Source organism: Populus alba, chromosome 1 (assembly GCF_005239225.2).
Source record: "Populus alba chromosome 1, ASM523922v2, whole genome shotgun sequence".
Classification (NCBI taxonomy): Eukaryota; Viridiplantae; Streptophyta; class Magnoliopsida; order Malpighiales; family Salicaceae; genus Populus; species Populus alba.
The window spans coordinates 11,734,629-11,760,489 of NC_133284.1; the positions used below are offsets into that span (position 1 = coordinate 11,734,629).

Here is a 25,861-nt window from a genome sequence, read left to right on the forward strand (position 1 = left end):
TTAAAAAATATCTTTAAAATATAAAAATAAACAGTGCGTTAACGACATTAATAACAAGGACAAAATTTTCCCTCCTAACATGAACAACCCCCAAAGCTTTATCATTCCCACGTGGCTTCCCGTCAAACACTTTACACTACCCCAGAAATGCAGCCTGCAAATCAGTAAAGGAGGACATGTTCCTTCTCCTCTCTCTCCTTCTCTCTCTCTATCTTCTTTCAAAATTATGCGGTCAAGCCCCTCACTCACTCACTGAGACAAAACACTTCCTTAAAAAACCAGTCTCCCTCCCCATTCTCTCTCTGCAAGTAGTTACTTTGTCTCTTTCTCACATCTAATCTTAACTTTCATATGCAACTCACCTTTACTCAACCACATTGATAATAAATAAAAAACTGAACGTTATGTGATTCTCACTGTTTCTCTCTATTTAGATCTAACACTTTTAAAAGATTGAAACTTGACAAGAACCCATTTCATTTTTCTCTCTCAAGTTTAAGAACCCACTTCACCAAACACTCACTGGTCCTATAAATGCAATGCCCCTTATTGTCAGATCTGAAATGTTGAAGCTTTCAGGGGGCAGTGATGTAATTTGGGCATCGTTTTGTGTGGAGTGATATTCTGGAGAGATGGGATCCAGTGGAAGCAAGGCATATCGTGGTGGTGCCTCAGCATCATCATCAAGTGGAAGTGGAAGGAAGGGAAGATCTAAAGAGAGGAGCAAGGTTTTTCAGTCTGCTTGTTTGGGTTCTTCCTGTGGATCTCGTGATAGTACCAGCGGTGACCATGTCAGGCCCTCCATCATTGTTCCCTCTTCGGCTTCTTTGATCGTGTTATTTTTAGCTTTCTCAATTTTAATGCAGCTTAGTTCTTTTGTTCATTCACTCACTTATATGCACTTTCAATGGAAAATGTTTATTTTCTTTTCTTGAATTGTGGAAATTGTGCTTATGTATCCTTTCAGAACTTTTTTTCATATGGTATCATCATAATATTCATAAGAATGCCGTGAGAGTTTCTTTACTGTTTATGGGTTTTTGAAGGACTAAAATCGTTTTACCCATGCTTTTTTAGGTTTCTGATAATGGGAATAAAGAAAATTACGAAGGAAATGCTTCAGCTGCTAACCAGAATGAAATAGACTCGGAAGAGGTTAAAATTGAGTGTTATAGAAAGGTTAAAGTTGAGCAATCTGACGAAATGCCCTGTATATCATCTGATGTTGAGCTTGATGAATGGAATCAAGCAAGTATCACGAATACTTCCTCAAGAACAGGTAGCAGCTCTGCTCGAGCTGCTGCTCCTACGCAGTCATTGACCTCTCCAAGTCGGTTTCTTTCTCGCTTTAGTTTTATTCCTGGTAACGTGAGCTTTAGGCTGAGCAGAGCAGTCAGTTTAGGGTCATCAAGGGGATATCCCATTCATTCTACTAGTCTCAGAATGTTGGACAATGAAGACCAGATTCGCCGTCATCCACAGTCTGCCAGTGGTGCTGTTGATGGAAATGGACTTGAAACACATCAGAGTAGTGATTTATTTGCTACATCCATGGTTAATAGAACTGCTGCGCGTTGTCATGAACATACATCTGCTAGTTTGCAGTTGCATAGTCAAACACCTGATCTCATAGACAATATGCAAGAAAACCAGAATATTTTTCTCCATGCAGGAAGAGATGGCGGTGGAACTAGAGTGGGGGTTGATGGAAACTTACATTCTCCTAGAATATTCAATGATGTGGATGGGATTGGGACTAGACTTTCTGATAGGCGAATTGGAACACGAGAACCTGCTGATCGTAATGTTCGTTTTAGCCGAACCTTGAGTGTTGGAAGACTTCGTGATAGAGTTCTTCGTCGGTCATCACTATCTGACCTTACATTATGTCCCTTGCAACAAGAGAGAGAAATGAGAGATTCAAGCCATGGTAGCGGGAGACAGGCATTGGGTGGGCAGATGAGGGTGTCAGAATCTGAAGGGAATGCTCAAACCTCTCCAACTGCACCTGGTTATCCTCCATCTGGCATTTCTAGCTCACTGTTCGGCATTCGAGATAATGAGGTGGAAACCTCCCGATCAAGAGAAGCCAGGTATCATGACTTGCTAGAACATAGATCAAATTTCCTTGAACGGAGGAGAAGAATACGATCTCAGGTACATAAGTTCCCTACACTTGGTAGTTCTTGAAAGTTTCCATAGGATTTATTTTCATCCAATGAACACAGTGCACGTGGCTTATAATTTTTTATTTTGAACAATGGGTATTACATTTGTTGTCGAACAGTATGTGTTAAACTAGCGAATGCTTTCTACATGTAGAGCATGCCATTTGATGTTCTTGTTTGGGATTGATTTAGGTCAATGCCATTCCTGTTGCTGCTTATAAAATTAAAATTTCCTGCATCCTTACCTGCTGTTGGATCTCTTTTCTCCTGAAAACCAATAAAAGGAACCCATCTTTATTTGGGCTAAACCTCATGTCTCTTTCAGCCTTCTTCCCTTTGTGCTTTCCACCTTCTTGGTGCCTGAAATTACACAAATTACTCTCATAGTATATAATGGTTTAGGTTCGTGCTCTTCAGAGGTTGGGAAGCCGTTTTGAAAACCTGTCTGGACATGAGAGGTCTTGTATTTTATCTGGACAGCACAGAACAGGTCGCTGCACATGCCGTGTACGAGATGCCAACTTAAATGATGAAACAAGTGCCAGGGCTAGTATATCAAGAATTGTCATGTTAGCTGAAGCTCTATTTGAGGTAATTGGCTGTTAGCTTTGTGCTGTCTATACTCCAGTTTTTTTGTCTTTGGGTTTTTTTACCTTACTTTTTATATCTCTATAAGTTGAATCTTTTATACAACTTTAATCAGGTTCTGGATGAAATTCACCAGCAATCAGTTGTGTTGTCCTCTCGGCCTTCTATGTCCTCGCTTGGATCTGTACCCGCACCAAATGAAATAGTCGAATCATTGCCTGTTAAATTATATGCCAAGGCCCAGAAACATCAGAATGAGGAGACAGCCCAGTAAGTGGTTGTGTCTACTAATCAAATTTCTACTAATGAAATAGTGGAATCTTTGAATTTATTTTTCTGTCTAATACCTTCCATTATGCTATACTTGTCATCGCTTACCACAACCTTTATGATGTCAGCTGATTGCTTACTAAGATAGTAAACTGTGGTCAAATGCTTGCTTAGAGCCTGGTCATCTAACTGCAACCTTGCTTTTCTTTTATTAGTTCTCCGTGTCAAAACTTTTAAATTCCCATTTTTTGGAGGTGATTAAAGTTTTTGAGTTTGCCTAACCTGAAAAAAGACTAACAAATACAACAAGGTACACATATGTAGTTACATATGCAAGCAGCTCCAATGGAACCAGCTTATGATGCCCTGCATTAAATAGTTAAGCTGTTGACATTTTCAATGTACAGTTAGTTACCTTCATATTAAGTACCACTTAAAGCAGGCTTCAATAACATTTGTGATCTTTTCCTTCATTTTTTGGATAAAAAAAAGTGTCATGGTTTGTGTGAGACTTATTTTTTATTATCTGCAATCTTTTGTGTAAGTTTTTTAAGGTTTGTTCATGGTTATAAGGTTCACTGAGCAGTGTTTCTTCCTTTTATGTATTTTTGTTTATGTAATCTTGTTATTTGATAACCTTGTTGTATGCGTTTCTTATCCAAGTCAATGAAGTATGATTGGAATTTTAGTATTGCAGTTCTTATCTCTTTATCATGATTGCCTTTTACTTATGCTCCTTTCCCTTTTTGCCATTTAAATAACAGATGTTACATATGCCTTGTGGAATACGATGAAGGAGACAGCATGCGAGTGTTGCCTTGCCATCACGAGTTCCACAGAACATGTGTTGACAAGTGGCTTAAGGAGATTCACAGGTATTCTTTTTGAATCCCAAATCTGTAACTAGCCTATAAATACATGCATGTCTAAAATAAATTCATTTGCAGCGAAACTACAGTGCATGTTTATTCATGCTTAAAAGTTTTTAGGTAATGGAAATGACAGCTTTGCTGAAAATTTTGAGATAAACAAATTGGTATCTGCTATTGTATGTACGACTCACATTTTGGGTCACTGACTATTGATACTAATATAAGTTGATAGAACTGAATGAAGGTTGCACATTGTTGACTAGAATGTCAAGCACGATTATCAGACTTGCTCCAAAACTTCAGTTGTTGCAAGATCAGAGCAACTTTTCAGAACTCCCAGTGTATGTTCACACTGTCACATTGTTGTGGATCCATGTCTATTATAAGTGGGTTCCAAATGATCCAAGAGAGGGTGTACATGCACTGGAAGTACTATAAAATTCCTCATATCATAAGGCTCATCAAATCTGTATTTTCTGATCTTGTTCTTGTAGGATCACAAGAAATCTTAAAATGGATCTGGGCTTTTTTTTTTTTGGGTTCTGTCAGTTCTCTTTGTATCATTCAAATGTGCGGCAACAGATTTTTTGTTGGTATTTATTTATAGCAACCTTGAGGTTGGCTTGATTCTTTTCTTTGTTGGATTTTTTTTTCTTGAAAAAAATAAATCTAATGGCTTGCATGACCTGTATAATTGAGCAAATACTGTAAAATGTAAGAGAAAAATTCTTAAATAAAGTGACAGCATCAGATCATAGAAGTCCCAATTTTTAACCACCGGTTGTCCCCATGAGAACATTATCAATCCAAATTCAATGATTTGCACGTTAGCTGCTGGTATAATGTCAGATTGTTCTCTCCATTTGAATTTTGATGCTTTCTTGGTGGTCTATTATCTTTAACCTATACAGGTGATTTTTCAGATAGCTGCTGCTATCCCAGTTTTTAGTGTTTGCCTAACTTGTTAATGGTTTTGCAGGGTATGTCCGCTTTGTCGTGGTGATATTTGTAGATCTGATTCATTGCCTACAGAGAACTAAGGTGGCCGGTTTACAAGCAGCTACTTGATGACCGCAGGAACTCCTGCCATCACCAAGTTCTCCAGCATGACAAAAGTCTCAGAAGTTCAACCCATTTCTACCAGTACAGGAGATCTTTCTGTGATTTCAGTGGAAGATGATTGACATCAAATTCTGGTAGAAATGGACCGAACTACTTGCATTGGCAATCTCTTTGGTCAAAACCGTGGATTGAGGTTGGGTCAGCCGTATCTGGGGTGGAATATTCGTTCATTCCATTTTTTTCATTTGGCCTCGAAATTTAAACGATATATTAAGAAGAAAGGCCCTTTTGTCATATTAAATATCATTGTGTTTAATATCAGTCCAATTTTTATGGGTGCTTATTCTCACAGGGACCCAACAGGTAACGAGTTCTTTTGCTCTCCACCTTCTATTCTATAAATTTTGTTGATGCCAATATTTGATTCAATCAGATATCTTCTGCTTGAAGAGCATGGAACCAATGGATTTCCCCATTCCCATGTAAGACAGAAATGGATTGCTGGCAACAGAAATGGATTGTTCTCCACTTACCTCTCCTAGTTGAGGACGTATGTTGCTTGACCATGCATGTGTCTTTGTTAGTCTTAAGCTTCATGAGAACTGTTCCAGCAGTGAGTATGAGATACGTCCTTGATCATGCTGATTACTATGCCTAAAGGGAAGTTTTCCCTTCAAACTCAATCATAGACGCACAATTGTGATGGAAAATTAGAACAGGATGGTGATACCCAAAAGACAAGCAAAGAAAAAAGGTTTGAAGTGAAAAATCGGGGAAATAAAATGATAAAACAGCTAATTAGCCTGAGCATTGCTTGCTTTGGATGCCTAACTGTTGGAAGGGAGTCGTGAACCTCCCCAGCTATATAGTTGTAAGCTTCGACAATCATATGAGACAAAATTTAAATGGTATACAAGTCTTTCTAATTGCAGTTATGCCATTTCAAGTGCTCTATATCGCTTTATCGTCATTAACTTCTCTTTTTCTGTCTTCGTTGGCGTTTTCCCCGCTGTCATGTCCTCAAATATCGAATCTTGGTGCAAGAAAACACCATATCTCCAGTCTTGTCATTACCACATGTGTAGCAACACGTACTCTTTTGCCATGAAGCGAAAGCCAGAATTTAGAAAGATGTCCGTGCAGATTGCTTTAGACCAAGCCCTCCAAGCACTAAGCCAATCAACGACTAGGTTCCCACAACAGTCATGGCACCATGAGAACACTACATCTTCGACAGACTGTCTTGAGCTCTACCAGAACACCATAATAAGGCTTAGCTACACAATCAACAATTATGGTCAATATGGACACACAAATACGGCTCACAGCAACCCTAACAAATCTTGAGACCTGTAGGACTAGTTGTATTGAGCTTGATGTCAGAGACTATAGACCTATTCTGTCCATCAATGTCTTCAATTTAATCAATAATGCTGTAGCCGTCAACAAAGTTACGCTGAAGAAGACCACATACCATATCAATCGTCGAAAGAAATTAGAGGCTACTAATGTTGGATCTACTTCACTGCTGGCCAATCTTGTGGTGGCTAGAGATGGCTCTGGAGACTGTAAGAAAATTAAAAAGGCAGTGAATGTTGCATCAAAAAGATAAGATACAGACCGTTGTGATTTATGTAACAGCAGGAACTTACAAGGAGAAAGTTGTGATAGGACACAAGGGAAAGAATACTACAATGGTTGCTGTCTTCCAAAACTGCAGCATCTACTCAAGGATCACTCAGCACAAAACTAACACAATAACAGCACAAAGTCGCGTTAATCCAAACCAAACTTCAGTCATAGTAATTCATACCTCTCGAGTAATTGCAGCCCCGGACGAGAATCCGGTCAAAGATTCAGTAAGAACATTTCTCAGAAGGCCTTGGAGAAATTACTCGAGGACAGTTTTTCTTGAAACTTTCCTTGACAACTTAATTGATCCAGATGGTTGGTTAGCATGGAATAATGAGTCTGATCTTAGTACCCTTTTCTATGGCAAGTATGAGAATGAAGGTCCAGGTTCTTCAACTGAAAACAGAGTAAAATGGAGCGGATGCCATGTCATAAACAATTCATGTGAAGCTTCAGAATTTGCTGTTAGCAATTTCCTTGCAGGTGATTCTTTGTTGCCATCCACCGGGGTGCCTTATGATTCGTATCTTTGGATTTCATCAGAAACTCATCAGTAAAATTCAATGCTTATACTCAGTTGAATATAGAATCATGAAAGAAAGAACGAGTTGTTTCTCTACGTACTAATATTTTTGGATGTTGTTTCACTATAATTAATTGATTTTAACATTAATTAAGAATAATGCTATTATAACTTAAAGCTGCTAGAAGTAAATATATGCTGTAGCTGTTGTCCAAAATTCACAAATAGAGTAATGTTAGAAAAGTCAGCATATATGTCTAGTTTATAATTTGAATATAAGATCATGGAAAATTTGCAATTATAATAAAACATTAGCATGTTTACTAAGTAAATATATAAATTTGCTTGAAAAATTGAAATGCAATCCTAGTATACATACTAATTGTACTTAGATTTGTACATAAGAGAATGAAATTAACTCCTAACACGCATTCTAAGCATATATTTTGAAAACATACTTAAAAGAAAACAATAAAAGATATTGAAATACATATCATTTAATTGACCTATTTTTTTTAATAATTAATTTGTTATCTTTAAAACTTTATTACTCTTGGCTTGATGTGAAAATACAAACTTTAATAAACCTCTCAATATTCCAACAACTTCTAGTTTAGATGCACTATTAAACAAAGTTTAATGAACTCAAAAAGAAATATAGAGACAAATATTTCTCAACAAGAATAGATACTAAGCTCTAGATTAAAAGAAAACAAAAATAAAAAAATCAAGGCTTAAAATAGAGGAGTACAATTGAAAATTTAAGTGAAGAAGAGTGTAAGAAATTATGCAAAGTCCGTGAAGAAAATCCAACACCAAAACACTTTTCTTTAACCCCTTTTATAAATGAGTTTGGAATTAAAACTATTATAGAATTAATTTTGGTAATTACCAGAATAAATTCTTTTCATTATCAATTTTGATTAACCACCATAAAACTTGAATATTCTAGCTAAAAAAAATTATTTCTTGAGCTAAAAAAATTATTCAAGTTTAGAGATAACTCTTCTAGAAAAGAATTGATTGGATTCTTTGGGTTGGATTGGACAAAATAGTGGACAGAAAAAAAAATTCCTTATAGGTTGAAGAGTTATAAACTCAAATCTAAATTTATAATAGATTGGCAAAAAATAATATTTTTTAGCTTAAAAAAATTCCAAGCTCGAGCATGAGCTAAGTCGCTTGCATGGAGGTTTAAGCTCAAAGCTCACCTTACTTAGATCCTCTCCCATCTAAAAGTTTGGGACCTTTGGGTTTTTTTTGGAATTAATTTTAACTTTTCACATTTCCACTAAATAAACCATAAGCAAAGTTTATTTCTTTTCTATGTGAGATATAACTTTTAGAGGATTATGAGTTTCTCTAAAACATATCAATCAAGAATTCTTTAAAATTTTTCATTCATAATTTTTTAAATTGTATTAATGTTACATGTTAAAAAGCTTATTCAACAATATCTTGTTGGTGAGTTTAGCTTGTCTATTTGTTTGGGAATGGGAGACTAAGAATAATCTATGCTTCATCTTAAACCTTGAACACTCTCTTTCATCTTTATATTGTTGAATTGGGTGTCATTGAGCTCACATTAATGAGTACACGTGAAAGTCCAAATCTAGTCCAACACTAAGCCCACATTAAGCTCGGTTTGATTGCTTTTAAGCTTGGTTCAATCAAACAACTTAATTTTCTACTTGGATTACCTCTCTCTTCCCCCTCTCTAGTTTATTTTTATTAATATGGGCTGCCAACATGTCGAGAAGAATGTCATGATGTACAAACTATATCTTCACATATATATTTCACCTACATTCTTTCAAACACTACACTGATTTAGCCATTGAAGTATTTTTTTGCAAGTAAAATTCATGTTTCAAGCTCAAAGCCCAATATTATTCATGAAAAGAACCCAAATTCAAGCGGAGTTTTTTCTAGCTTTATCACCTAGAATGAGGAATTATTTGTGTTTTTTATACTAAAATTTCCATGATTTTTTTAAGTTACTATTTTAAACACTTGTACTATTTTTTTTCCATACATAACTTTGATTGCCATGTGCCCAATATGTCTATAAAGTATAAACCCCGGTACAATTATATATATATATAATAAAGCCAAAATAAAAGAGTTCAATGATTGAGTTTAATTTGAATAATATCAGATTCGAATTCAGCGTACGAAGCTCCAGAAGTTTCGTAGTATTTGGTTGAGAAAAAAGATCAAACTGCCACAAGTGAAACTGGTTATGTCGGCTTCCCCGACCCTAACTTTAACTACATAAATTTAGTTAAGAAGAAAAATCTTCTTCTGCTTCAAAATATTTCGAAAATAGCAGCAGGTCTTGGTTGCTGTCACTGTAGCATCCTCTCAGCCCAGTTTCAGAAAGCTTTGTCATAGCGGGCCGGGCTGCTGTAATTTTCTCCCCACGTAGAGCATCCAGTCAGCGCAACTATTCTTCCCAGGTGAAGAAAAGCTTCCATGATCAATGATCAGTCGCTCAACATGCTGCATTCTCCGTCTGTCATCTGATTAATTTGATTTTCTTTGTTTTGTCAGCTGTGTCGAACGTTGACACCATAGAAACCCCTTGGCCTGTTGCCGCTGCTAATGAACTGAACAAGAGGCGGCTCAAATCATAATTTTATGCAATGCCTTCAAAATTTCTTCGCCAATTGAGCATCCAAGGACTTGAAAGGGCCTGAAGTTTAATTTTAAATAAGAAAATCGTCAAATATACGAGGATTACGACTGATCTTTACAGGCACGAAGTCGGGTCGTCCTATTTATATGACCCAGAATATAATTGACCACTTCTCTCCTATAGGTCATGATTTGGCTACGAAATTGTTTCTTGTATATTTGTCACGGAATCGCAAGCCATGTTCAATGCATGAACTGTTTTTTTTAGCTAAGGAATCTGCGGTCAAAATGATGCTCCGGGAGGACTAATTTCTGTTAACGAAAAGAAGAACATGTGCTTAGCAATTATACCGACTAGCAAAAAACATCTAACTATGCTCTTAAAGCTTGGCTTGAGTGATAAATGAGCTTCCTCTCTATATATTCATCTTAAATTTCGAGTTCAAGAGGATGCCAGAGAAAAGTCTGGATTTAGAATTGCAGAACGTATATGACTCGCCGGAAAGCAATTAAAGAAGTGAATTATCTCCACAGGTGAGGAAATAGTCCAAAAACAACCGTTATACAAAGTAAAGAAACACCTAATTGCCTGAAACCTTAAATTCAGGGAGCTACAATATATCCAACAAGGCAAACCCTTCGGGAATGGAGAACAGAGGAGAGCCACACAAGGTTGTTTACAACTTCCTATTCTCCTGTACCCCTGTTTCTGTAGCCCCACATTCTCCCCTTCTCATGCCTCCCTCGATTAAATCGAAAATAATGGAGACAAAAGGCAATGTTGGTGGGGTTAACGATCTAGGTTTTTGTTTCATTTTTTGTTGGGTAGCAATAGTGACACTGCTCCCACCATAGAAGGAGCCGAGTTAGGACAAAAGGCGATTCTTTTTTTAACTGTGTTCTTCCGTTAATATTTTTAACTTGTGCTCGTATTTTTTATTTAAAAAAAAAAAAAAAAAAACAGTAGAGGTGGGCTACGAGCGGCATGCAATGATGGGCAGAGAGCGGCTAGGGATGCGACAAGAGACACATCCCTTCCGACCGGCGCTTTTCTTGGTCCTGGCATAGCGGGGGAGCCATGGACACCGTTTCTTGATAATCTGTGGTCTTCAATCCCATGAATTTGAAATTTAAATGGCGACATGATCCCTCATCAAAAGACATCATATCTTTTTTATTATTTCATAATACTAAAATGGAGCGGAAGCAAACAGAGTCACCAAGATTAGATGCATGCCCAGTGTATATTATCGGTCCAAAGTTCAAGATTTTCGAATTTTAAAATTCTTAGCTTGATCGCAAGATGGATCGGCAACATATCTGCATTCTTCTCTTAGGGCAATTATTTCATTTTTTTTATACTGGCACTGGCACTGGCACATATATAGATGCTCATCCTTATTCTTTCAAGCTGTGTTCGAAGAATTATGCTAGAAATAACACGCTTAAATTGTTTGATTCGTACAAATTCCTGCTGAATCGGATTTAAAAAAAAAAAAACAAAATGATGTGAATAATAAATGAATCCTCAACTCTACCTAAAACAACAGATCCGAGTTTCTTCCTGTAGTTTTGTTGCAATAAGAACTATAAGATAATAGCAGCTCCTGGCTGTGCTATGACGAGGTGATTGTTGAGTTACGGGAGACGCACAACATCAATCACGGCTAAGAACACCACCTAACATAAAGGGACCTCGTAACTTCATTAATGACAACTTAAGTAATCAAGTACATATAAAGGTTCGAGGGCTTGATTAGGTGAGTTGCGTTCCGAGAAATTTATATTGCTCGGAAAATAGTTTCGGGTTTTTTATTGGGTATTCCCTACCTCTACTTGAAAAAAAAAAAAGAGAGAGATTAAAATAGGATAGAGAAATATAATAAAGAATTTAAAAGGTATAGGTAAATTAAAACTGGCGTGAAGGGTTTTCCTTTTCTTTTCTTTTCATGATCATTTTTTAATAATTGGGTTAATTTAGCAGTAATTTGATATTTAATCAAATATAAAAAATAAAAATAAAAATAAAAATAAAAATAAAAAAGATATAAGTGTGTGTGACACATTTTTTAGTGCATGGAGGCATCTATACTTTTCGGATAATTCGAGCAGCGCTTCTCAACATCTAAAAAATGCTATTCTTTCATGTTGTTGGAAGCTTTGTCGTGTTTTTTTTATAGTGGTGCCGAGACTCTTTGGTGGTGGTAGCTCGGTTTGTTGTAAATAAATATTTTTTTTTCTCTTTCATCCCTTAAAATTACAACTTGACATTCTTTGTTGTTAATATTTTAATTTCAGTCCTTAATTAATATCTTGATCTGATCACTGGTTTTTCTAGGATAACTTGGGTTGACCTGTATCTTATTACTAGGGTTATAAGTTTTATCATGCTAATGTGGGTTGACCCATATTAATTTATTTATGTCATTTTTTACCAAGTTTTGTTATTTTGTATTTAATGAATTGGAAATTTAGTTACTTCATTTGTTTTTTTTTTAAAGTTATTTTTTCAGGTAACTTAGATTTTTTTATTTGGTTCATATATTTTTGTTTTTTATTTTTTATCGTCTAATTAAAATAAAACTAATTGAATGAGTTGCAATTTTTTTTTTTGAAACATATTTGAAGTATTTGAATAACATTTTTTTATGTAAAACAAATTAAGCCCGTAATGCAAGGCGGGTTTGCGGGTCCACAACTAGGTGGTTGCTATTTATTGGATAACAAAAAAAAGAAAAGAAACAGTAGTGGTAAATAAAAAAAAAAAAACAAAAATAACCCCCACAGATGGCATTCTATTATGAAGGTTAAACTATATTTTAGCTCCTGCTAAAGATTCAATAAAGCTTCACTTTGTTCCCTCGTAATTAAATTTCTCAATATCAATCCTACAGTTTTCCAAAATTTCAAAAGGCATTTGCTCACTCCATGCCTTCCCTAACTTTTTTTCTCCCAAAACCTCACATACCTAATAGTATTTCAAAAAAAATAAAAATAAATCCTTAAAGGTAAAATAGTTAAGAAAAAATAAAATCAAAGATTGGTTATGTCATTAGCCATTGTAAAAAAAAAAAAATCACCCTAAACCCTTCAAAACCTATAAATTTAGAGGGTGTTTGGGAGTGTGGTAGCGGTTGCTTTTCAAATAGCTTTTCGTGCCGAAAAGCATGTCAATAATATTTTTTTATTTTTTAAAAATTATTTTTGACATCAGCACATCAAAACGATCCAAAAAGTACAAACCGCACTCAATTTTAGCAAAAAAAAAAATTTTGAATTTTGGTGAAAAACCGGTTTGGCCGCAATGCCAAACGGGCTTTAATGTTAATAAACTTAGTTGAAGTAGAATTCTGAAGAATCAAAGGGAATTATAACCTAGATGGACATAATGGTACACAACTACACATGAAAAATAAAAAGTGTAATATATTCATTACATAAAAACTCTAATTTAAAAAATACTCTGAGATCTATTTTGAAAAGGAAAAGGAAAAGAATCATAATTAATAATTATTTATAAATTACATAAAAAATAAAATTATCAATTTAAATATTTGATTTTAAAAAGAAAACACAAATGAAAATATTTTAAAAAATTAAATACAAATAAAAAAATAAAAAATTTCCCTAGAAATCAAATCCTTGCCTAAGACACCGCTCATTGTCAATTAATGTTGCTGTTGTCGAAATCAGGGGATGGTAGTCGTAGGAAATTGCAATTTACAGGTCCCACTTATCGTCAATCAATCAATGAAGGACGCGTCTGGTCACTGGAGGAAGGAAAGGAGCTGCCTGGCTGCAGTGCAAAACTGCAGAGTAAAAAGTAGCCCTTTCTACCCCCCCCCCCCCCTTTCTCCCTCCCTCTCGTTACTATTTAATTAAATGCTTCAGTCTCCATTGTTCCTTACCATTTCCTTTCTCTACAAGAGAGTCCTGCCCTGCTTTTGAAGTCAAGAGTCACACAGTGATCGTTGCATGCCCTCCTGTTCTTGATTGGTTTCTTATAAATACTAGCATGTGCAACATCCTCGGTGGGTGCATATTTTAAGTGAAGTTGCTCTCATATTACTGTAATGCTACTCATATTTTCAAGAAAGAAGCCTCCCGTGGAACAAGCTCTGAAGAATTGCTTCTAGCTGCTCTCTTCCACAAGTATATTGCTCTTGAAACCTTCACAGAGGTACGTTTCTCTACCAACCCTTCACTTCTCTTTCATCTTCTCCCTTTCAAAGCCATTCGTTTTTGTGGTGGTAAAATCTTTAAGAATTCTTTTTTAATCCTTTTATATATCTACCTCGTCCTTTATTTTGTGGTGGCCTATCTTCTTGTTTCATCTAATGTATTGTTTTGTTCACAATCTGGGATTTTGAAGGAAACCTTTTTTTGCTCTTCTCTGGAGTTGGTTTTATATGTAAGAGCCAGAGGTATATAAAAAGTGCTTCTCAGATGGTAATCTGAAGATTTGAACTGAACCTTGATTTGGATTTGGATTTGGTGTTGGGTCTTTCGGTTTGCTATGCCCACTGACTTTTGGGACACTTTCTGTTTAAGATGCAACTGGTAACAGTGCAAGGAATCTATCTCAAGTCATACATGGCTGTTTGTCTTATTTTCTTCGACTTTTTGACTGCCAAACCAAAAAAGATTACATAATCATCGCTACTTTACTCTTCAAGCTCTATTGCATCCAGGATTCATTTAAAAGTTGAAACTTTTTATTTTTCTCCCTTTCCTTCTTTTGTTTTGTTTTGTTTTTTTATTTTAAGAAAACCTCATCATCCATTTTACTCTCTACCTAACAGTCCAGACACAACAACTGAGGCTTCGTTTTGTTTCTTGTGAAATAAAAGGAAGAAACAAAGAAGAGGAAAAAAAGGGAATCTTTGCTTTCTCTTCTCTTTTTTGAATTTCAAAACTGTTTTAGAAATTACAGTGCCAAAAGGCATACGCTAAACAAAAGTTGTCCAAGAAAAGAAAAGAGTTTACATATGTTTAAAACTAAAGACTGTAAAAACATCACTCATGCTATCAGCATAAATGAAAATTACATTTATTGCAATGAATTAATTAATTAGCATTTTCTTAAGAATTCCTATTTATACTTTCATTTTCCACCTCCCTAAGTTTTTTAATAAATCATAATCTAATCTAGTCTACGCATTGTAAAGATCGGGATCTATTGTTTATCTATTTATAAAAAGTAAAAGTCGGCATCTTCATAGTACTAGTTGATGAATGAAAGTGGGTCATTAAGCCCACTAAACACAATCACTTCTCTCGAGCACAAATGTCTGTGAAAATGTTACAGTATGAGTATGGTATTTGTTGTTTATTGATGCAGGGGTAGGGCCTTGTTTGAAGCTTTTTGGATTGGGTCCTTGATCATCTTGAGCACTTTTAAAAGGGTAGTTGATTTTGCATCCCGGCCAGCCAGAAAGGGAAGTTCAGTTTTATCCATAGGGATAAGAGAAAGAAAAGAAAAAAAAAGTTACAGCAAGAAGAAATGATGATCTTGAGAAGAAGGCTCGCTTGCTGCACCAGGGACAGAGAGATTAGCCTCGACTTTGATAAACAAGAGAGTAAGATATGCTTATTTTCTTCAGTAGTATTTTTAGCTGGTAACACTAGCAGTGCTTAAAAATTTGATTATCCTTGATCTGTGCACTTTTTTTTTTGTCATTTAAATCATGACGAACTTTAAGCTTAATTAGCTTCCACTTTTGTTTGTTATGCACGTTTGTGACATTACCCACCACATGGAGAGAAATACTTGAAAACAAAATAATATCAATCAAGAAGGCATAGACTTGGACCAGACTTGAAGAACATGGTTCGCGTTTTAGCTTAATGAATCAGTCAATGAGGCTGTTTATTTTGTTTCCTTTCTATGGTTATATTTTTGGGTTTTTGTTTTGGGTCTTTATTGTTGTCGATGATGGTTGGTATAAAATTTAAAATAAAGAGATACGGTTTTTATCAGAAATCCCATAAAGGTAGCAGACCCCACCAGTCCTTTACTTTAAAGCTTGATAGATCGATCGATGGCTTTCTACATGCGTCAATGGTGTTTCTATTTAATTTTGAGCAGAACATTTATGATGCCTGTAGAAGAGAAGTAATGCTCTTGTCCCTCGGTTAGAAGCAGATAACACGGTATACACGTTTCAAAAATTGATTTTCTCGACCATTACTATTACATTCTACCGTTGGATTTTCCTTTTTCTGTTTTAGTTTCACTAGAAAAAGAAACATAATCTGTGGCTAAAGAGTGGATTTCTTGGTATGAAGTGGGACCAGTTTAATGGTCCATATCATGTGCAAAACCACATGGGGGATTTTATCTCATAATTTGAACTTTTACTCTTTTAGGGTTTGTGTTCTTAACCTTTCTTGGGATGTCAAAGATGGTTTAGGAATATTGATTTTAAAGTGTACAATAATCATAGCCTCATAGGTATTGTAAAAAGAAGTGGGAAGATGAGATATCACTCTGTGCCTCTATGGGACTGGGATCGAACCAAATGTGCCGCTGCTTATTATTACAAGTATTACTGCTTTGATTGATACAAATTGTGGACCCTTAATAGGATACTCGTTTATGTGATTAGAACTGCCATCCCACCGAAGGAGACAATGAAGCAACTTGGTGGGGGACACGCCAATGTCCTTGTCTACTAGTCTACATCACTTTCTTGAAAAAATTGGTTTAATTTCTACTTGGATCTGCATCCACATGGGAATCCTCCTCCTCCTCCTCCTCCTCTTCTCTTTTCCCATGGTTTTTGAATATTTTTACATGTATGTGTCTTATGGTACATGGTATATTTTTGGATCTCCTGTGAACCCGGTCCACCAATCCTCCATATTTTGGTCTGCACCATGACAGGTAGCTATCAAGAGCGTGTCCTCTTATTCTTGATTTTTTGTTGAAAGAAAAGCAGTTTGGATCTAATTGTCCATTGGGGTCTCATTCAAATGATTTCTGTGAAATTTCCTTTTGCCGTGGTCCATGTAATGATAACATAGGAAGCTTCTGGCATCTTTATTGTCAGTAAAATTTGAAAAACCTAATTTAAGAAATGATGTCCTCATTTCCAATTACCATTCTTACAAAATCGTTTTAAGCTAAACTTGTTACAATATGAGATCAAGCCAAAAGTTCAATGTATTTTTTCTTTTTTCAGTATGGCATGCACAAGAGGTACACTCTTCTTGCCTGCTTCTTTTCTTAATGTATCATCCATATGTTCACATGTTTATGATGACAATTGTTATTGATGAACAAAATAGCAGTCTTTATAATGCTTAAAGCACATGCATTAACATATTATAATTCATTTGTGGTTCATTGATGAAAAGGTAAACATTATCAAGCATCAAGTACGGCCACCAAATCATGTAGCTGATACATTTCTTATTCATACCGACAAAGTTCTGACATGTGGCTGGTGGAGGCTGAACCCTTGACCTGTATCTAAGGGAAGACTAAAAATTAGGGATGGTAATCAATATAAAAAGCACTTGGATCTGCATGTGCTGAAACCTATATTGTCAGAAACAGAGACAAATTTGACAACTTACCTGCTACACTTTTATGCCTAGAATTCAAGGTTTATTGCTACTAGATCTTTAGTGGTTGAGAAACAGATATATGATTCATTTTTTTGGCATACCACTTGATTTTTAGCACAGCCACTTGTTTGGTATCGAGTGCAGCTAACAGTCACAAAATGTGGTTAGTTGTTAAGCCCTTTGAATTATGCCAAAATAAAAATGGAAGTAGCTTTGCAGAACTAGTAGCAGTATCAGAATTTCATGTGTGACTTCTGATAAGAGACTTGACTTTGGTTAAAGCCTGATATACAAATGTGTCACCATGATTTATTGAAGCCTTATTTGATTCTACTATGCCTTGAAGAAATGATCCAGATTTTTGATCTTAAGATTAATCTTGTAAATGGAATTTACTCGTGCTAAAAATTCTGGGCATTAATTACATGTTTGGATGTATAAAAATTCCCATGATGAGGCCTGTGCAATTTGTTTATTTCTGTAAAGTAGTAAAAAAATCTTAAAATAATGTTATCCTTTGTACCAAGGAATTCATATTTCAACAAGAGTTTACCTTTGAATTATTAGTTTTTGGGTGCATTATTAACATGTCCAAAACCAACAAGCTTGTGCAACCTGCCAAAAGTGTCGATCTTTTGTATGCTTCACTTAAGTTCTATGCTTTTCTTATTGATCCATGCATTTTAATGGAAAAACTATATTGTAACATGGATTTCAGGGATAATGACATATAATGGCCTTGAGAGTTGCATTATAAACAACCAGTCTTATGAAAACGAAAGCGGGACAAGTAGAGGAGAGGGTTGTGTAAGTGACTCCTTCGATGATGATGGTTGTTCAAGCTGTTCTTCCAGCAAAGATGCTTTTGGATCATTTTCATCTAAATGGTTGACAGTGAAGAAGGATGAACATGGTTTGAATGATTGGGAGCTTGCTGGAAGCCCTCAACATTTTTATGATAAAGAGAAACCGTGTTACTCCATTCAATATTCAGATGTGGAGACAATGAAAGAAAAATTTGCAAAACTGTTACTAGGTGAAGATATCACAGGAGGGCGTAGTGGCCTCAGCACAGCACTGGCATTATCTAATGCTATAACAAATCTTGCAGGTATAATGAATCTCCTTTTGTTCAACCATGAGCTAGTTATGCTTTGGTTGCTCTCTGTAATCCTTGTCATTTTATGAATTTTTTTTTCACATGATCCTGTTTCCCTATGACCAGTTAATGTTTAAGCATGCCATCTCTCTATGTGTTACAATTGTGATTGACTAATGTACTTTAATGGGAAATAAGAAGTTATGTTTGCATTAGGGAGATATATATGGAAAAATTGCAGATTAAAATGGGGATTTTATTCATTGAAGTCCTCAAATCATTGAAAAAAAGAAGAAGAAAGATGCAATAATGCTGTTTTATATTAACATAAAGTGTGAATGGATATAGTCTTAAGTTCTAGCACCAAAATTCACTTTATGATTTTTGGTTGAACTTAATCAGGCTTTGACTTTTGTCGAACTTTCCTAATTCTTGGATCATGTTTTGTGCATCATTTCTTTTTTTTATTAATTAACTCTTTAAATGCTTTAAATGTGTTGTAGCCACGGTTTTTGGGGAGCTTTGGAAATTGGAGCCATTGCCTGAAGAAAGAAAGACCAAATGGCAAAGAGAAATGGACTGGTTGCTTTCTCCTACAAACTACATGGTTGAGTTAGTACCTGCTAAGCAAAATTGTGCCAATGGCCGGATGCTAGAGGTATTCTTTGTCATTTTGGAACTTTGAAGAATAAAATAATGTTTTTTATTATCTGGTGAGATATATAATTATCCCTTGATATTGAAGCAGATAATGACACCAAAAGCCCGTGCAGACATCCATGTGAATCTTCCAGCACTTCAGAAGTTGGACTCTATGCTTATTGTAGGTGATCTCTTAATTCCTAAAATTGAGATTCATTTGCAGAGTTAATATTCATGCTAGTTGCATTGAATTTTCAATTTCTGACAGGACACACTAGATGCAATGGTGAATACTGAGTTTTGGTACTCAGAAGTAGGCAGCCGGGCAGAAGGAAGAACCAAGAGCGCAAAGCAGAGCAAGAGGTGGTGGCTCCCATTGCCACAAGTACCAACAACTGGGCTTTCTGACTCAGGAAGAAAGAAATTACTCAATCAGAGTAAGGTGGTGTATCAAGTATTCAAGGCTGCCAAATCTGTCAATGAAACTATTTTGCTTGAAATGCCTGTGCCGACTATTATCAAGGATGCACTACCAAAGGTAAAATTGGTCTATCTATTTCATAATAAGTGAAATTTAAGCTTGAAGAAACCTTCAGTTGGTGGAAAATGAAAAAAGATCCTATCCGAATTTAATTTCAGCTCATTTTAGCAGAAGAAAACCTGCTACTGTCAGTTTTGTCACTAAATCTGCTTATCCAGGCTTGTTATTTTTGGTTTTTTGATCATGCTATGAATGGCTTAGAAACATGAAGTAAAAGGAAACATGAGCATGTTCACGTGGGAATTCTGTTTTGAGCTAGCCAACCTTTGACACATACCTTGTTCAGGGATAGTTCAGGTTTTCCACTGTGACTGATGAAGTAAAAGGAAACATGAGCATGTTCACGTGGGAATTCTGTTTTGAGCTAGCCAACCTTTGACACATACCTTGTTCAGGGATAGTTCAGGTTTTCCACTGTGACTGATGAATTTGACAATACAATGGCAAATGAGAGAGTTGCAGATTTAGTTTTTGAATGCTGCCATCGTATTGGCATTTGCTCTAACTTCTGTTGCCCTTCTTACAGTCTGGAAAGGCAAACCTTGGTGAGGAACTGTACAAGGTGTTGACTGCAGATTCAAACACAGCTGAGGAAATGCTCAATTCTCTTGATTTAAAATCAGAACACAGTGCTCTTGAGGCTGTTAACAAGTTAGAAGCTGCCATATTTGCATGGAAAGAGAGAGTTACTGCACAAGTCAGTGGTAGATCTCCAGTTCGAACATCATGGTCCTTTGTTAAGGACCCAGTGTCAGAGTTTGACAAGATGGAGTCACTGTTGGACAGTGCGGAATCCCTTCTACAGCTGCTAAAGAGCAGATATCCAAGCCTTCCTCAAACATTTCTTGATTCTACAAAAGTCCAATATGGCAAGGTGAGCTCCATTTTAGACCTTTTGATTGGAAAAATCACTTTTTGGCTGGAAAAAAGTGTATGATTGTGGTTGCTATTTCTGTAGGACGTGGGACATGCAATCTTGGAAGCATATTCACGGGTTCTTGGAAACGTGGCATTCAGCATTCTGTCTAGGATAGCGGACGTTATGCAAGAAGATTCATTGACCAATCCTAGTTCTCCTGCGGCCACATGTTGCTTTCCAGGAATAAATTCATCAGGGTATGTGGAGACTCCAGGTCATGTGCTACATGTCCGACAGTCACTCATCATCGATGAGATGAATAACGTGGATGGAAAGTACCGCGAATCCAATGCCAGTCATATTTCTGATCAGGAACTCTCATACAGCGAAGCCAGAACAAGCTCGGCAATTGCAACACCAAGTCGAAGTCGAGTATGGTGCATTGGTGGAGATGCTTGTAGAAGTCTGTCCCCTACAAATTCTCCATAAAAAGAAGGAAGCTGTGGTATCTAAATGCAGGCTATTGTAAATGGTGTTGCTTGCTGTAAGGTTCACTGAGATAGTATGAGATGCTTGGTTCTGCCTGATGTATTAAAATCATTTAGTATATGAAGGAAATCAATCAAATATTGGTTTGGCTAATGTGAATTGGTATGAAAAGACAGCAGCATATTATACGGATGATCATAACAATTTAGTTCTACCTAAATCGATCAATCTTTTTGTATTTTTAGCATATTTAATGGTTCTTCCGACTTTCTAGGATTTATTATTATTGTTTAAAAAATGATGAACTGGTTATGCAATTAGAGAATTGTGTAATCAGTAAATGTTTGGACTTATTAGCTTGAATCCTGCAGGTACTATGTAGTCCTTGCCAATGTGGATTTCCACAGTACTGTGATTCTCAAAGATAGGAGAAGCTGTTGGGTGCCATCTGAGCACTCTGACTGAAACTGTACTTTCCAATTTAACATTGATTTAAAAAGATTCTCTAGGCGACAATCGATTTGGAAAAAATGCAAATTATGAGCTCGACCAAATCCTATGGTCCTCAAATGGACATCATAATTTGAAGTCTTAGTGTCTACCTGGTCGTCAATCCAGGCATAGAATACTGGGCAGTTTTTTCCATGTAGTTGTTTTTTGGGCGGCAGCCCTGTGTGGCACGTGCTCTATCCTGGTACGTAGCAGCATTGACAAGTTTAGAAATGCACAACGCTATTGACATCACACCCTCATATGATGGATAAATTATTATCATATGGGATTTAATTAGTAAATTCTTATCATAAACTTCTGCTATCAGCAGTGTTTGGATTTGAAATTTATGTTTATAAAAATAAGTTTCTATCTCCATCTACATTGCAGTCTGGATATCACGTTTTATTTTTTAACAAACATTCTGTCACTTGCAATCACCTCAGAGCATGGATTTGATGATTGTATGCTTCTTGTCACCTGTAACATGCATAGGCCGTTCCCCAGTAAATTTTGCCAACTCCTTTTGAAACCTATCCATAGCTTGCAATGGCAAAGACATTTGTATCAGAATCCCATCCTCTCCTGTGCTCTTTTTGAACCGCTCACAGAAACTCGTGTTTGGAGCTGCTTTAGCTACACCAGCGTACACAGGTTTTCCCCACCCAAAATCAAATTCTCTAAATGGGACACGCGATGAATCTGCGACTATGAAGTGCCCAGCTGTTGAATAATGAGGTCGTCCCTGGATTGTGCTCTATTGCAATTGTGCGACATTTCCATATACAAGCTATGAGTACCTCAAACGTGGAACTTGATTGAAGGTGAGAAGGAAGGTGTTTTCTAATGCAATCGACCTCTTGGAAGCCAAAGAAGAGGGATTTATCGATCAAGTCGGCGTGGGTGTCCATGGTTGCCTCGGTGCCAACAGTGGTGTCATACTCATGGTGTACGCATGTTACTCGAGGAGGATCTCGAGCATTTAAGATCTCTCGTTTCCACACAGGGCGATAAGATGGTTCATTGGCACCTCTTGCTATTTCTCAAATCGTGTTCAAGAAATAGAATATCCCAAGTGCATCATCAGTCATGGTGTGATTCACTCGTGTTGCAACGATGAATCCTCCACAGGCCAGTCTGCTCACCTATAACAACAACGATAATTGTTTTTTCAATGTTAATGATAATTATCTGACCATCTGATGAGCTGATTAATTTGTCTTTACGTTGATAACGTTGTCCTTTTATGCAGTACAAAACCCAAAAAACCTTCCAAGGATCCTCCCCATTTTTTTTATTACCAAATTGTTTAATAAATCAGATACTATATACTTAAACGATCTCCAAATCTAAGATTTAGATTAAAAGAAGCAAGTTTGGGATTTGAACTTGCAATCTTAATTTAAATGCGGTGTTACTAGCTACTCTAGTTGCATTCCCATTCAGAGAAATACTTCGAAAAAAAAAATGCTAATTATATGTACGTACTGACCTGAATCAGCATCAAAGGGCACCCGATGATACCTGATGAGCCAGGAACATCACAAAGAAAATGTTCAAGGTAAGGACAAGGTGGCTGAATTGCATCTCCAAGATGTTCAAGGGTGATGTCTGCATCAGCTTCAATAAACAAGACCCCAAATTCACGTGTACAATCCACCATAAGCTTCCTGCTATCCCCTTCCTTAAGCCTACCAGCTAATGGATAGTAATACACCAGTGCATGAGCTAGCGCATCTCTAATGACCTTCACAGGGTCAGGGTAAGGCTCATTTCCACCTTTCTTATTAGTATCACGAAAGAATGCTATAAAAGGCATATAGAAACGAAGGCCTTCCCTGATCATCTAAATCGGAGAGTTGTTTTACTTCACTTGGTGTTGGTTTTGCAGGCAGAATCAGACGAGGCTCTTGCTGTCGTCTCACCGGAAAGCTTACCTGAGAGGAAAGTCGGGCCATTTTCATGCATGCAGCACAGGACTAGCTTTGAAATTAAGACCAACGAAGTAAATAAAAATGTAATGAGAGAGGTGCTTAATTTGGCTACCAAGAGAGACGGCATAAATAGATACCCAAAGTCAGAAGAACAGAAATTTCTGCGTCTATATATTATTATTTTTTGACTATTTCCCTTCAAGTTTTGCTGCTACATAGCTAGCTATTGAATTCAAGAATTGTGCACCTATGCTCCTAAAATAAGCTTCGTTAATTTGAAGGGATATTTGCAGTACTAAAAGACTCCAACCAAGGAGAAAACAGTCGTACTTTTGGTGTTTATGTACACTTTGGTGTGTAAGGATAATGTTACCCGTTAAACAAGGAAAAGCGCGGGAAAAGATACGCAACATTCAAGTTGGTGGTTAAGCTTAAGCCCATGTGAAACGGGGAGACTCGCTATCCATTGAAAGTGAGAAAAAAAAAAAAAAATGGCTGTCTCAACCGTTATCACTCGCTTAATGCTATCAAACTCCTGTTTAAGTTGAAATACATGAAATCCTAGAAGACTTTAGCTATTAATAGTTAAGTACGTAGGTCTAAGTACTGAAAGTAACAATACACATGCAATATTAACTAAGTTAACATGAGAAACTAATTATACTTTAAATCAACAACTTAACTAAAGAAACACCCGATTTAAAACTGTTTTGGTGAGGATATCGGTAAATTAATTCTAAGATTTATAATTTTTTTTTTCTAGCCTTTTCTTAATGAAAAATCCATCTATCCTATATGTTTCATATGATCATGTTAAATTAAGTTATGAGCAATATTATATATTGTTTTATTGTTATAATATAGTCAAATCGGTTGATAATGCAAATCTTGCAATAAAAGTTTTAACCATAATGCTTCACACGGTCAAAAAGTTACATGTTTGAATTTAGCTTTCCACGTAAGTGAATAATCACACCTATTTCTTACTTTTCCATGTAACGAGATTATCACCTACACAAATAAAATAACTAGAAATAGACTACCTATCATCTACTGCTCAAGCCTAGTCAGCATCGGTATATGAATCCATGCTTCTTTATTTTTTTTTATATAATAATCAAGATTTTATAAATGAAACTGCATTATGATTAAGACAATGACAATTTGGTTAAAAAATAGTCTTTACATAAGTAGTGGAAAAACTCATACACAAAACAATTAAACTAAAAGATATTCAACAATAGTTTGTCTAGCGTAAGATTTTATCTGGACTTCTATAAAGATCTATGTTGTATATGAGAAATTATTGTCTATAATGTGTGCATCCATAGTGCGAGGTGGTGAATATATGCATCTATGCTTTCATATTTTGCATTTTTAGTGAACAAAATTTTCTTTCTAGGTGCAACTTTCAATTATCGCAAAATATACATAACTACATTTATATGATTTATATGTTGCTCTCCAAAATATACATAACTACATTTATATGATTTATATGTTGCTCTCCTAAATTACACATAATCTGACTAACAATGCTTGATAGGTAAGCCAAATTTGGTCTTGTATAAGCTAAGTACATTAATCTCATTACAAACCTTTAATCTATTACAAACCTTTAATCTTTCTTTAACAACTAATATATGATTGTATTCAACATATAACTTCAAACTTTCTTCAATTGGTGTATCAACTAGTTTACATGTTGGCATACCAATCTTTTGTAAAAGATCCAAAACATATTTATTTTTTGAGACAAAAAGATTATTTAATGAGATCAAAACACTTAGATTCTAAGAAAATATTTCAAAGGACATAAATCTTTCATTCTAATATATATATATATAACATGATTCAATGATATTTTATTCAATTTTGCTCTGCTGCAGCTTCTGGCAACTCAAGCGCACGATTCTTTAGCAATTTCTTCTTTGCTAGTGCTCTGTAATTAATGATGCAGGTTGCTTGACGGCGTGCACAGTCAACTTTGACAACTTGCTTTATTGTCGCCCGCGTTGCTGGGGCTTCCTGCTAGCCGTGTTTCACAGGTAGATTGCGTCTAATTTCGGTTTTCAACAGGAAAATTCAAGCATTTTAACAGGAAAGATATATCAAGAGGTTGAGTGCTCTGATTCAAAGGGAAAATCACGAGTTTCAGACACTAAGCTCATACTCTGTAATTTTGTTGTTTAGAGAATGAGGAAGAAACACTATATATACATACAATACTAACTGATTTAATTTAAAAGCTAATTATATAGAAAATCATCACCTTAATAATTAGAAGATTAACTCTGAACGTCTATACAGGAAATTAAGAAATTTCAACAATACTTCCTTCCAGAATGTCCATGGATTGGTGTATAGGGAAGAAAACGGAGGGGCTCCTGGAAAAGGCTTATGGATCAAGATGGTTGCCCATTGGAGTGGGAATCAAGGCTATTAACTATATATCTGTTTTTTTTTTTTTTTTTTTTTTTT

General features: G+C 35.9%; 4 protein-coding genes across 7 annotated transcripts; 3 read left to right on the forward strand and 1 right to left on the reverse strand.

Moving 5' to 3' along the window:
* Positions 1–334: 334 nt before the first annotated feature.
* LOC118038640 (uncharacterized) lies at positions 335–5,322 on the forward strand. 2 transcript variants are annotated; one of them, XM_035045058.2, is made up of 6 exons: positions 335–791; positions 1,078–2,157; positions 2,586–2,759; positions 2,872–3,026; positions 3,791–3,901; positions 4,878–5,322. In XM_035045058.2, exons 1-6 carry the CDS (start codon positions 633–635, stop codon positions 4,936–4,938), a joined length of 1,740 nt encoding a protein of 579 aa, XP_034900949.1. In that variant the 5' UTR covers positions 335–632; the 3' UTR covers positions 4,939–5,322. The 2 variants fall into 2 exon arrangements, with proteins under 2 accessions (XP_034900949.1, XP_034900948.1); XM_035045057.2 differs by having other exon boundaries at positions 336–791; positions 2,571–2,759.
* Positions 5,323–6,263: 941 nt separating this feature from the next.
* Positions 6,264–7,149, forward strand: LOC140955993 (pectinesterase 2-like). Its single transcript, XM_073411702.1, has 2 exons — positions 6,264–6,528; positions 6,602–7,149. Exons 1-2 carry the CDS (start codon positions 6,264–6,266, stop codon positions 7,147–7,149), a joined length of 813 nt encoding a protein of 270 aa, XP_073267803.1.
* Positions 7,150–13,558: 6,409 nt separating this feature from the next.
* On the forward strand, positions 13,559–21,203 carry LOC118038639 (rop guanine nucleotide exchange factor 14). Of its 3 annotated transcripts, XM_035045055.2 has the most exons (8): positions 13,559–13,932; positions 15,094–15,331; positions 18,043–18,435; positions 18,927–19,081; positions 19,172–19,246; positions 19,334–19,603; positions 20,133–20,480; positions 20,565–21,203. In XM_035045055.2, the coding sequence occupies exons 2-8, from the start codon at positions 15,256–15,258 to the stop codon at positions 20,952–20,954; spliced, it is 1,707 nt and encodes a 568-aa protein (XP_034900946.1). In that variant the 5' UTR covers positions 13,559–13,932; positions 15,094–15,255; the 3' UTR covers positions 20,955–21,203. The 3 variants fall into 3 exon arrangements, with proteins under 3 accessions (XP_034900946.1, XP_034900947.1, XP_073267766.1); XM_035045056.2 differs by lacking the exons at positions 13,559–13,932; positions 15,094–15,331 and adding an exon at positions 16,211–16,638; XM_073411665.1 differs by lacking the exons at positions 13,559–13,932; positions 15,094–15,331 and adding an exon at positions 17,332–17,362.
* Positions 21,204–21,888: 685 nt separating this feature from the next.
* Positions 21,889–23,292, reverse strand: LOC118038638 (methanol O-anthraniloyltransferase-like). Its single transcript, XM_073411724.1, has 3 exons — positions 22,971–23,292; positions 22,304–22,482; positions 21,889–22,203 (listed from the first exon to the last, which is right to left on the reverse strand). Exons 1-3 carry the CDS (start codon positions 23,290–23,292, stop codon positions 21,889–21,891), a joined length of 816 nt encoding a protein of 271 aa, XP_073267825.1.
* Positions 23,293–25,861: the final 2,569 nt, after the last annotated feature.

What these genes read in the sequence shown, in the direction of transcription:
- LOC118038640 (XM_035045057.2), top strand. Translation starts at nt 633, where the DNA reads ATGGGATCCAGTGGAAGCAAGGCATATCGTGGTGGTGCCTCAGCATCA. An exon ending in GGAGAAGAATACGATCTCAG is followed by an intron (nt 2,158 to 2,570) that starts GTACATAAGTTC and finishes ATAATGGTTTAG; the next exon opens with GTTCGTGCTCTTCAGAGGTT. An exon ending in TGGCTTAAGGAGATTCACAG is followed by an intron (nt 3,902 to 4,877) that starts GTATTCTTTTTG and finishes ATGGTTTTGCAG; the next exon opens with GGTATGTCCGCTTTGTCGTG.
- LOC140955993 (XM_073411702.1), top strand. Translation starts at nt 6,264, where the DNA reads ATGGACACACAAATACGGCTCACAGCAACCCTAACAAATCTTGAGACC. An exon ending in TAGAGATGGCTCTGGAGACT is followed by an intron (nt 6,529 to 6,601) that starts GTAAGAAAATTA and finishes TTTATGTAACAG; the next exon opens with CAGGAACTTACAAGGAGAAA.
- LOC118038639 (XM_035045055.2), top strand. Translation starts at nt 15,256, where the DNA reads ATGATGATCTTGAGAAGAAGGCTCGCTTGCTGCACCAGGGACAGAGAG. An exon ending in CCAATGGCCGGATGCTAGAG is followed by an intron (nt 19,082 to 19,171) that starts GTATTCTTTGTC and finishes ATATTGAAGCAG; the next exon opens with ATAATGACACCAAAAGCCCG. An exon ending in CAAAAGTCCAATATGGCAAG is followed by an intron (nt 20,481 to 20,564) that starts GTGAGCTCCATT and finishes CTATTTCTGTAG; the next exon opens with GACGTGGGACATGCAATCTT.
- LOC118038638 (XM_073411724.1), bottom strand. Translation starts at nt 23,292, where the DNA reads ATGATCAGGGAAGGCCTTCGTTTCTATATGCCTTTTATAGCATTCTTT. An exon ending in TGATGTTCCTGGCTCATCAG is followed by an intron (nt 22,483 to 22,970) that starts GTATCATCGGGT and finishes TTTGAGAAATAG; the next exon opens with CAAGAGGTGCCAATGAACCA. An exon ending in TCTTCTTTGGCTTCCAAGAG is followed by an intron (nt 22,204 to 22,303) that starts GTCGATTGCATT and finishes CAATTGCAATAG; the next exon opens with AGCACAATCCAGGGACGACC.